The sequence below is a fragment of the Delphinus delphis genome, chromosome 11 (genome assembly GCF_949987515.2).
Source record: "Delphinus delphis chromosome 11, mDelDel1.2, whole genome shotgun sequence".
Taxonomy (NCBI): Eukaryota; Metazoa; Chordata; class Mammalia; order Artiodactyla; family Delphinidae; genus Delphinus; species Delphinus delphis.
In genome coordinates, this window is record NC_082693.1 from 13,318,618 (window position 1) to 13,331,308 (window position 12,691).

The following is a 12,691-nucleotide window of genomic DNA, read 5'->3' on the forward strand; positions in this document are numbered from 1 at the left end:
GGTTTTTGTTCCACAGGTTTCAGGATTGTAGTTTTTCATGCTTCTGCTCTCTGCCCTCTGGTGGATGAGTCTATCTAAGAGGCTTGTGCAAGCTTCCTGACTGGAGGGACTGGTGGTGGGTATAGCTGGGTGTTGCTCTGGTGGGCAGAGCTCAGTAAAACTTTAATCCACTTGTCTGCTGATGGGTGGGGCTGAATTCCCTCCCTGTTGGTTGTTTGGCTTGAGGCAACCCAGCACTCAGGCCTACAGTTTCTTTGGTGGGGCTAATGGTGGACTCCGGGAGGGCTCACGCCAAGGAGTACTTCCCAGAACTTCTGCTGCCAGTGTCCCTGTCCCCTCAGTTAGTCACAGCCACCCCCGCCTCTTCAGGACACCATCTAACACTAGCAGGTAGGTCTGGTTCAGTCTCCTATGGGGTCACTGCTCCTTCCCCCTGGGTCCTAATGCACACACTACTTTGTGTGTGCCCTCCAAGAGTGGAACCTCTGTTTCCCCTAGTCCTGTGAAGGTCCTGCAATCAAATCCCACTAGCCTTCAAAGTCTGATTCTCTGGGAATTCTTCCTGTTGCCAGACCCCCAGGTTGGGAAGCCTGATGTGGGGCTCAGAACCTTCACTCCAGCGGGTGGACTTCTGTGGTATAAGTGTTCTCCAGTTTGTGAGTCACCCACCCAGCAGTTATGGGATTTGGTTTTATTGTGATTGAGCCCCTCTTACCATCTCATTGACACTTCTCCTTTATCTTTGGATGTGGGGTATCTGTATTGGTGAGTCCCAGTGTCTTCCTGTTGATGATTACTCAGCAGTTAGTTGTGATTTTGATGCTCTTGCAAGAGGGAGTGTGTTTTCATGCTATTAATGACATATATACAGGTAGTAATTTTGTGGTTTTGTTCCATCTACTATTGTGGAGTCAAGAGAGAGGTTGAATCTGCTAAGTCAGCCTAGCTTTCATGCATTGTTTAGAACAAGGGTCAGCAAACTTTTGTGTAAAAGGCCAGATAGACAATATTTCCACATGTGGATTCTGTTGCAAGTACTCAGCTCTGCTGTTTCCATGCATAAGCAGACATACTATGACAAACAAACAGGAGTGGTTGTGTTCCAATAAAACTTTATTTATGGATTCTGAATTTTTTTTCTTTTAAAAAAGAAGTTTTTATTCTGTTTGGTTAGAAGGACAGGATCCTTCTAACCAAACAGAAGTTCTATACTTATCCTTTTCTAACAATTGTACTTTCTTCCTTTTTTTTTAATTTAATTTTATTTATTTCTGGCTGCACTGGGTCTTTGTTGCTGTGCACGGGCTACTTTCTTTTTTTTAATTGAAGTATAGTTGATTTACATTGTTGTGTTAGTTTCAGGTGTACCACAAAGTGATTCATATATTCATATATATATATATATATGTGTGTGTGTGTATATATATATATATATATATATATATATATATATATATTCTTTTTCAGATTCTTTTCCCTTAAAGCTATTACAAAATATTGAGTATAGTTCCTTGTGCTATACAGTAGGTCCTTGTTGGTTACCTATTTTATATATAGTAGTGTGTATACCAAACTCCTAATTTATCCTCCCCACCCCCCACCTTCCCCTTTGGTAATCATAAATTTGTTTTCTATGTCTGTGGGTACGGACACTGAATTTTGAATTTCATATAATTGTCTTTTGCTACAAAACATTTTTCTTCTTTTGATTTTTTTAAACCATAGAAAAATGTAAAAACCTTCTTACCTTGCAGGACATATGAAAAAGGCAGTGGGCTGATTTGGCCTGCAGGTAATAATTTGCTGACCCCTGGTTTAGAGAAGCAAGCATTGTACTAAGAATAAGAAGGTCGATTCTGCTTTTCCTTCACTACTATTCACTGTATGACCTCCTTATCCCCTTCAAAATCGCTTAATTTTTCTGAGCCTCAGTTTCCTCTTCAACAAATGAAGTAGTTGAATAAGTTAATCTCTAAGTTTTTTCCCAGCTCTATTATTCTGTGATTTAAGAATATAGCTCACTCATTAGCCATCTAATTCCAAGGTAGAGGTTAGTAATGCAGAGTCCCAAATTTCTTCAAAGACTTTTATAATCATTTATATTTCTTCATAAGTAAGTGACTCTTTGACCATTACTACATTAAAATTGTATTAAAATCACATATACTTATAAACAGTACTTTGGACTTAGTATTTTCCCCTTGATTTCCTCATAGCATAGGGACTGATTCACCAAGGGAACTAAGAATTGGTAGGGAAAGAATCGTTTGCTGATTAGTATTTATACTTAAGAGTACAGTGGGGGGTGGTACTCAAATCAGCCATTTTAGCTACTTGCTAGTACCAGTTTTTAAAGGCTTGGTCAAGGAGGAAGGCAAAACCTTTGGAAGGGAGTAGTTGGGTAATTAACCATAGGTCTCACATTTGTGCATTACTCTTAGGCCTTATGACAAATTCTCTGAAGTATTGTCTGCACCTACTGACAGACATTCATAGTTCTATAGGAGAAACATTACACCCAGGTCCTCCTCAGGTATGCCTCTGTCTGACCCCACTTAGCTTTTAAAATTAGAGCCTGTAATGTATTTGTATGATAACAGCCTAATGAAGTATATGGGAAGCACTTGTTGGGGTGAAAAGAAATGTTCACTTGTTATGTTAACATGCAGTCATTTGGTTGTTGCTAGGGGTAGTATTAATTACCTTTCCTCACCTGCATAAGGCACATTCTGTAGAGGAGCTGAAAAATGAAGAGAGGGAGAAGGGTGAAGAAAAATTTTGTGTCTTCCACATGGAGCTCACTGTAGCGGCCGCCATTTTTTTCCTTGGCATGGTCTAACCAGCTTGTCACACCTCCACCAAGGTGGCAATACTGCAGACAGCATGTTTTTAGTGCATTAACAAACACCCCAAAGGTTGTCAGGAGGGAGCAACCTGCAAGCAATTGGAAATATTACATATTAGTAAAGGAACTGTTCTTCAAGTTTCCACAATGTCAATCAGAAAGATGGCAGTTGTAAGGATGAAAGGCAGTAAAGTGATTGAGAAGATTTTAGCACCCAAGGGGTTGAATTCAAAGGAGTAAGCTTCTGACAAGGGCTCTGGCATCCTGGTGACCAGCCCAAGGTGGTGCCTGACGGATGATGTAAAAAATGAAAAAGCTAAGATCAGTGGAAGCATATTAAAAAGGGAAGAAAGGCGACAAAATAAAGCACCAAAGTAAAAGATTTCAGAGGCTCTCAGAAGCCTCTAACTTGAACACATTAATGACTAAGACAACCTGAAGTTTCATTTACAGCCTTAACACAAAGAACTAGTACTAGTTTTTAATATAAATTGCCATATAAATAATCCGCACTTTCCTTGTTAGGTAGGAGGCGGTCTCTTATCTTGACATGTAGATGAAAGGAAATATTTTCTCTGCTTTGACTTTATCCTGGAATTTCAGACATAAGGTTAAACTTTGAACTCTTCAAATGACTTTATGTATGTTGATAGTGTCACTAAAAGTTCAGATTAGATTAGTTGGCTTTTGACTTTTCCAGTAGTTTCCTGTGGGTTTATATGGCTGTTGCTTTAGCATCAGCAGTATTTTATTGCTTTAGATGTTTGCAATCACTTACTGCTAGTGATTTGCAATCTCATTGTTGCTTCTTTTATGATCTTTCAGATTTCACCTTTTCTTCGACTCCATTAGGACTTCCTGATACAATGACAGATAAGAGATCCCGGTTTGGTTAGCAGTTCAGCTGTGCCAATCATGATACAACTTCTCATAGCACTCCTTTTGACCAGATAAACCCTTTCACAAATTACCAAGACACCAAACCATGGCTGCAGGATAAACGATAAAATAAATATAAAAATGTTGGAGTTTCTCCAAAGAAAGCTGCTGTAGAAAATCAGATAATAGTTTGATCATCATTTTAATTATGTTCAAGTTTCCTATAGTAAAATGCTAGGTGAAATGCCTTCTAATCAAGTTCATTTAAATACCACAGGGTATTGGTTTTTATATTTAAATAAAGGGTATTTATTAATTTTTCTTTTTATGGTTATAGAGTGATGATAGTGATTTGATCTGGTCTTTTCTTTAAGAGTTGTAATAGACCTATTATGTCAGTCTTTGATTAATTGAGGAAGCTGGGAGCCTGGTAATGGAATATGGAGCCTTTCACCTCTAAGTCACTGAATCCAATCCAGCCCAAATTGGTAGTGACCAAGAGTGATTACAGCAGAGGCCTCTGTGAAGTGTGTTGAGGTCAAGTGGAAGTATGTCGGGATAATTGCTGGCAGGAGATAGGCTCATATCTACAGTTACTACTGCCTCTTAGTCACTGTGGCCAGACCAGAACTGAGAAGGCCAAGAGAACAGAAGCACCTGTGAGTGACCAAGGTCTGTGTCTCTTAACAAGGAAATCATTGGGACATCTCTTTACTACTGGAGAAAGAACTTCTCTATTAGGAGACTATTCCCAGCTGTTTCAATTAGTTTACTTAAGATTTTGGTAAGATGAAAACTGAGAATGTCTTGATGAACAGTCTAGAGACTGAATTTGAACAGGTCTGGGCTAGGAGGCTTAACTTCCTGACATTTCCTTCTCGTCTTATCTCTGTTGCTCATCAACCTGTTCTCTGCTCAACTCTTGCGAAACAATACTATGTAGACAGGAGGGTCATTACTGGCATTGATCCAACTTCCTCTGTGCTTTCAAAAAGACTTCATTATTAAACAATAACTATTTGCAGGATGAAGGGTTATTTCAAGAGGTATTCTCCCCAATTTCCTTCCTATGTTTTAAATTCAGGACTTTATTGAATGTAATATGTTTTAAACCCACTAGTTCTTTTCCATATAAACAAATCACTATTTGTCACAAGATAAATTTGGATCTGCTTTTATGCATGATAAATTGATACCTCCAGTCTTATTAAGTAGTTAAATACCACTATCATAGTAGGTAATATCATATCCAAGGTAGTTCGGATTAGCGCTTCTGAAACTAGCTGTGTTAAAAGATAAGTTTTTTTAAAAAAATTCTCAACTATCATGGTCAATACATTTGTGAAATACGATAAAATGGAATACCTAAAAAATAAAATAAAAACAAAGATACAAAATATAAAACCTGATCTTTTGATTATTAGATTCAACAGACATATGATGTAACTTTCCGTAATATTTCTACATGTTTTCTCTCAGTGTCTTTATTTTCTATGTTGCACACCAGTAACAAACAGTTTATGATCAGCACTACCCCATGGACCAAGTTTTGAGTAGCACTGCCTTGAATACACACTTTGAAAAATTAATTTATTTAAACAAGTAAAATTGTACCTGATATGGTGATATGAAGCAGCAAAAACAAAATGGTTAAGAACAAGAAATGATTAGGTATGAATGAGGTCTAAAATTTTAGCCCTCCAAGTGTGCATAATTGATGCCAAACAAATGTGAATGCAATCATTCATTCATTTAACATATTTATTACGTACCTACTATGTGTCAGGGACTTTTCTAGGCCTTAACAATATAGTAGTGAACAAGATCTAGAGATCCCTGAGAAGACACTAAACAAGCAGGGAAATATTAGGTGAGTTCAATGATGAAAACAAAATGAGGTGATAAGATAGAGACTGATTGTGGGTAGGGTGTAGAGGACACCTAAAGAGTTGAAATTTGAACTGAGGATTGAATAGACTGGAAATAGGCAAAAAGACCTGGAGGAAGCATATATCAGGCATGTCATGAAGTAGAAATGAGAAGGGAGAAGCTCAGGAACAGGAAAGGCCAATGAGTCAGTAGCTCAGGTAGAATGTTGGAAGGAGATGAGGTCTAAGATTTGATTAGGGTCAGACTTTACAGACCAAAAGTAAGGAGCTTGGAGTTTATTCTCCATGTTATGGGAAACCATTAAGAAATTTTATGCAGAGTGGACATATGATGTATATTTTTAAAAAGTTACTCTGGAACTCTAGTAGTTGTATGCATAATGGATTTTAAGGAACAAGAGAGGAAGCTGGAATACAGGTAAGAAGTCGTGATGACTTGGACATAAAACAGCAAGAAGAGAAGTGAACAGAATGGGATGTGTTGTTAGAGAATCAATAGGATCTTCCAATGTGGGGAGAGGTTGAAGAAATGAGAAGATTTGAGGATGCTACTTTCCTTCCCCTTAAACCACTGGGTTTCGGTGACTTACATGAAGATGGAGAAGACAAGAATGGAATCCGTTTGCAGTTGGGTGAATCAAGAGTTGAGTTTTGGTCAGGTTAAATTTGAGATGACTGCTAGGTAACAAAATCAAAATGTTGACTAGGAAGTCGGATATATGAGTTTCAAGGTGAGGAGAGAGGTCAAATGAAATTGAGCGTTTGGTGTATAGTTGGCATTAAAAGCTGTGGGACTAGAGGTTACTTAAGGAAAGAGGGTGAGAAGAGTGGGGTCCCTAGAATAAATCGGAGGGCTCCCCATTAGGAGACTGTGAGAGGAGAAAAGGTACCCAAGAGCGGACAATGAACTACATGGGTTGTAAGTCAGAGAGAAGAGGAAGTAATAAACCTAAATTGATCAGATGGACTGAGAGGGAGCCAGTAAGTTAGAGCGGTCAAGAAAAGGAGCTATATGGTAATCTGTCTACCCAAAGGGAGCGCCCATTGTCCCATCCAAAGGTAGTTATCCCGAGTGTTAGGAGGGATGTCCCCGTGAAAACCTCTACATCTAAACATCACACCACCTTCCTGGATTAATCTATTAGACTTAATAGAAAACTCATGCCTTCTGTACAAATAATTTTGTGTGTCTTGTAGACTCAGCCTTAAAAAGAAAAATCCGTTGTCATTATAATCCCCAGATTGGTTTTCTGCACCAGGAGCAGAAATGGGAAGCTGAAAAAAAAACCTGAAGTGAAACTTCAAGCTCCAGTTTAAACGTGCATGGCAAACACACCAGGCGTGCACATTTTAAAATAAAATAGATGAGCTATTTTAAATGCTTTGTTGAAAAACTTAAAGATTGTAGCCACTACTATTTAAAAAAGAAATACTTTAGAAAGCAATATTTCTATTCTTTGTACCTTTAAGTTCTTAGCTCTGACGTTCTGCTCCTCTGACCTTGATCTAATCATGAATATCTATGCTACCTAATTATAATAAAAAAAGCCTACATTGCCCTGTAGATGGTAGATGCACATTTTTTTCTTCTTTGGTCACCTGCCAGTTCTCAAAATTATAGCAGTGGGAAGAAATGCAAATGAAGGCCATGCTTGACAGCTAAACATAATGGAACGCATGGTCCACATTTGAAAAGTTACCTTAAAATAAAAGGTAGCATATAAAAAATCATTTCTTTAAGGTCACCTATGGCTTTGAATTACAGCTTTGAGGAATTTCCAATTTAGTCATCAGAGAGGAAGAAGCCAAAATAAGGATTATATACTTTTCTAGAGGCAAGACAGAGTTTTACTTCATCATAATTGGGTGATCGTATAACTTGGAAATAGAAAACAAAACAAAGCAAAACAACTCCAGAATATTCATTTGATATAGTACTGTGTAAAGTAAACCACTGGTGAACATTTTATATTATAATTTTACTAGCAGCTAATGCAGTTTCTTTCTTGTAAATGTCCAAAGGAAGGTTACCTTACCACATGTTAAAATATGTAACATATGGACTAGAGTAGGCTGGCAGTAAACAGAGGTGTTCAGATAGATTTGTATTACTTGAAGAACTGTAGTTCTTTCTTCAGATGAATATATTTTCAAATAGGAGATTAGGAAGGAAATGGTTGGATGCCAAATAGTTATTTAGAAAATTTGAATATGAAAATTATCTATACATAATTAGTCACAAAAAATCAGAATTATTTGATAATTACACACTTTAGAATACGTCAAAGTGGTCTTTTGGTAAGTTTATTTATTCCTCTTTTTTGCCTTTTTGGGGCTGACAGAGAGGATCTCTCAGACCCTTTTTGCATAATGAACCCATTCCACAGACTACCAGGAGCCTGTGTACTGCCTGGCTGTGATCCACAGAGCACAGAGCTCTGAGGAACAAAGCAGAGGCTTCTGGGGATGATGTTTTCCCTGTTTCACTGCTTCAGTATGTGGTGTAATAAAACGAGCTCTAGCCTGAGAAAAGGTAGGCCTGGGTTCTGGTTCCACTTCAGCCACTGCCTGTGACACCTTGGGCAAGTCATTTAATTCAAGTATGTCTCATTTTTTGTACTCAGTTTAACAATAACAAACACTGAGCATTTACCATATTCCAAGTATGTACACAACACAGGAATTTCTAACTATATTCAGAAATAGATGATTTCAACACAACACGGTAGGTGAAATGGTAAAGATAGCTCAGGGGGCTTCCCTGGTGGCGCAGTGGTTGAGAGTCTGCCTGCCGATGCAGGGGACACGGGTTCGTGCCCCAGTCCGGGAAGATCCCACATGCCGCGGAGCGGCTGGACCCGTGCGCCATGGCCGCTGAGCCTGCGCGTCCGGAGCCTGTGCTCCGCAATGGGAGAGGCTACAACAGTGAGAGGCCCGCATACCGCAAAAAAAAAAAAAAAAAAAAAAGATAGCTCAGGATGGTACAGGAGCAGGGGCATAGGACATGGAGTCTAGTCTGTAAAAGGAAATATGGGGCCCTTCTTGCCCACCTCACTGGTATGTGGAGAAATGAAGTAACAACAGTGAATTTTTAAAAATATAACTTATTGCACTGCTGTTACTGGTAGTTGTATAGTTAAGTGGTAGAAACAGTGGTAGCAGTCAAAGTACTACCAAAAGTAAAATGTGTTATTTAGAAATTAAGGTCAGAGTTAAACAAGATAGATGAATATGAATACAGGTAGACTGACTAACCAAAGGGACAGAATAGAAACTCTAGAAGTGCAAGTAGCCATATACAAAGGAGGTGGCATCTCAGATTAGCGGGGAAAATACAAACTTTTTAATGAGTGAGGTTGGATAATGTGACAGTCATATGGAAAAAAGATAAAATTGAGTTCACTCATAAAACTTATTCTAATATAATTTCCAAATGGGTCACAGATGTAAAGGTATATATATATATACCAAAAGAAAATATGAATGAATTCCTTTATAATCTGGGAATGAGGAAAACTTTTTCACCATGAATCAAAATCTAGAAGCAATAAGGGAGAAGATTGATAAATTTGATTACAAACAAAAACCACACAAAAGACAAAACAAATAAACAAACAATAAGTGTTGTGCATGGATAACAACACAAGAAGCAAAATTAAAAGATATATGACAGATGGGAATAATATTCGCAACTTTTATCGTAAACAAAGAATTAATATCTTCAGTGTATAGAAATCTAAAAATTGAAAAAAATTGGAGAGATTGTAGGGAAATAGTCATTGTCATACATTTTTGGTGGAAATACAATATGGTACAACCACTACAGAAGGGAATTTGACGATATATAGCAAAATTATCTGTGGATTTACTTTTTGATTTAGTAATCCAATTTGTAGGAATCTATCCTAAAGATCTGCTGGGGAAAAAATGCTAAGAGACGTATGCACCAAGCTATTCTTTAGAACCTATTTAATGTGGCAGAAGTAAAGAAACGAACCAAACATCCATCAATATAAAACTGGTAAAATAAACAATGGAGTACTATCCAGCTAGAAAAAGAATGAGGAATATTGTTATATACAGTTATGAAGCAATTCCTAGGTTATATTAAATGAAAAAAGCAGGTGAGAAAAGTGTGAATAAAATGCTACTGTTTATAGGAGAAGGGAGGAAATACATACATATACATAGAGATATATACACATATATACAATTTTAGTATTTTTCTTTATTTAAAAAATGGAAGGATGATTCTTTAAAAATATGTAAAAGGACACCTAAAGGAATAGAGGGGATATAGGAATACAAGTAGACCTTGTTTGTGCATGAATTTTAGATCCATAAAATTATTTAAAATTTAAAACAAAATAAAATTTTTAAAATGCTTCCAAGTATTTAAAATTTTCAAATTTTAAAAATACCTCAGGATTTTTAAAGAATGAATGAAATAGATGAAGGAAATTAAGAGGTATAAACTTCCAGTTACAAAATCAATGAGTCACAGGGATGAAATATACAGTGTGGACAATGTAGTCAGTAGCAATGTAATATCTTTGTATGGTGACAGAAATGGTCAAAAGGTATAAACTTCCAGTTATAAGATAAATAAGTACAAGGGATGTAATGTACAACATGATTAATATAATGAACACAACTGTATGTTATAGATGAAAGTTGTTAAGAGAGTCAATCCTAAGAGTTCTCATCACAAGGGAAAATTTTTTAAAATTTTTTTCATGTAGTTTGTATCTGTATGAGGTCATGGACCATCACTAAACTTGTGGTGATCATTTCATAACGTATGGAAGTCAGATCATTATGTTGTGCACTTTAAATTTATATAATGCTGTATGCCAATTATATCTCACTAAAACTGGAAGAAAGAAAAACCTGATGTATGCAGATATGTAATTAAAAAGTCCACAGGCAAGGCTTCACAGTGTAGCTCAATAAGGTCTCCAAAGACCTGTGGGTCCTTCAAAGATATAGGAAGTATTGTTACTGTGACTTAAGGGGGATCAGTGCTGGATGTTAAACAATATATGCTTATGACAGGGTTATATGAGCTATTTAACAGTTTTCACATTTAGCTTTGAGTGGGCTAGACTGAGTATAATATAATATAGAAATACTTTGGATAGGAGACTTGTGGGTTCAGAGCTACTAAGATTCTGTGCTTTTTCCCAATTTATTAGGAATGGTCTGGGTCCAGATTTTAGTAACTATTGTCTAAATCTTTACATGCAAAAAGTGAATTTTAACACTATTTCCTATTGTTGATATGGTATGAAATGAGATACAGGATGTAAAGTGCTTAACACAAAATAAGAATCATATTACACTCTATCAACAACTAAAAAAAAAAACTAACCTCACCAATGGAACAAATGCACTTAATTGTATTTAAAGTTAGTGGCATAACCAAACAGAGAGGAACTATACCAAGTGACTTTAAAACATAATCATCTTAGTGTACATTCCTAGGGATTATAACATAAAGAAAAAAACTAAGAAGAATTTTGAGACTGTCAGTAATCATTGTGAACTGGGATTTTGGCATGGGAAGAAGTAGAAAAAGACTTGAGTTTGATAAGGTTAAGGAAAAATCCTGTAGTTCCAGTTTTGATTATGGTGTTCGTATAGTCCAAAATGTATGTTATCTTAGAGAAAAAGAAAAGGACATTTTCTAGGTCTGAGCATTGAAAGACCTAGAAACCATGATGGACTAAGTAGCGATGAGCATCTCCATCACCAAGACTGTAGTCTCTAAATACCAGTATATATACAAGAAAAGGAAACAGTTCTTTAAGAAAGAGATGATTCAAAGTTCAGGGAAGAGAATGATGACCATAGAATATCTTGGCATACCAGAAAGCAAGGAAGCATTCAAAGACAACACAGGCTTGTCTGAAGGACTCAGGCCCAACATGAAGAGTACCTCACTGCCCAAACATGGAACAATTTGATCCAAGAAGATAGAGATTATTGATATTCTTGAAGAATCTGTTGCTCTCAAGTATAATAACTGACAGACTCTGCAAATTTTCTGAGTTGAAAGAGAAGTTATAGGGGATCCAAGAGGAAGAAGATGTGTTGAGAAAACCATAGGAACCAAATAAATCCATGTAAAGTGTTATTTGCTTACATTTTCCTGGCTGATAAATCAGGTTATAGTGCATCATACAAAGGGTTATCAGAGCCATAAGTGTAGACATAAAAGGAAGTAAGACCAGGGCCCAGGCCGCCAAGTGCTGGATATAAGACAGTCCCAGAAAGACAACAGTTGCATTTAGGCTCATGATCCAATAAAACCTGGGATACCAAAACAAAAATAAAATTACCATTGAGTTACTTAATATAACAATTGCTAATTTTAATGATTTTAATAAATATAAGCTACAACTTAGCAGCATGTTAGCTGAACTAGATTTTGCAAATGTTGTTTATCAGCTTTCTTTTTTTAATTTCATTTAAAAATTTTTTATACAATTTTTAAAGGTTACTCTCCATTTATAGTTATTACAAAATATTGGCTATGTTCCCCAAGTTGTACAACTCATCCTTGAGCCTATCTTACACTCAGTAGTTTATACCTCCCACTCCCCTACCCCTATATTCCCCCAACCCCACAAGCACTAGTTTGTTCTCTCTATCTGTGAGTCTGCTTCTTTTCTGTCATATTCATTAGTTTGCTGTATTTTTTAGATTCTACATATAAGTGATATCATACAGTATTTGTGTTCCTGTATCTGACTTATTTCACTTGACAAAATACCCTCCAAGTCCATCCATGTTGCTGCAAATGGCAAAGTTTCATTCTTTTTTTATGGCTGAGTAGTATTCCATTGTGTGTGTGTATGTGTGTGTGTGTGTGTGTGATCACATTTCCCTTATTCATTCCTCTGTTCATGGACACTTAGGTTGTTTCCATATCTTGACAACTGTAAATAATGCTGCCATGAATATTGGGGTACATGAATCTTTTCAAATTAGTGGGTTTTTTTTTTTTTTTCAGGTATATACTCAGGAGTGGGATTGCTGGGTCACATGGTAGTTCTATTTTTAGTTTTTTGAGAAA

At 36.7% G+C, this 12,691-nt stretch overlaps 1 protein-coding gene across 1 annotated transcript in view; it reads right to left on the reverse strand.

Moving 5' to 3' along the window:
* SLC15A5 (solute carrier family 15 member 5) overlaps positions 1 to 12,691 on the reverse strand; it is a 90,339-nt gene that overhangs the window by 55,485 nt on the left and 22,163 nt on the right. Inside the window, 2 exon segments of the mRNA XM_060024345.1 lie at positions 2,714 to 2,934; positions 11,759 to 11,925. Of these exon segments, the coding sequence (XP_059880328.1) occupies positions 2,714 to 2,934; positions 11,759 to 11,925 (388 nt within the window).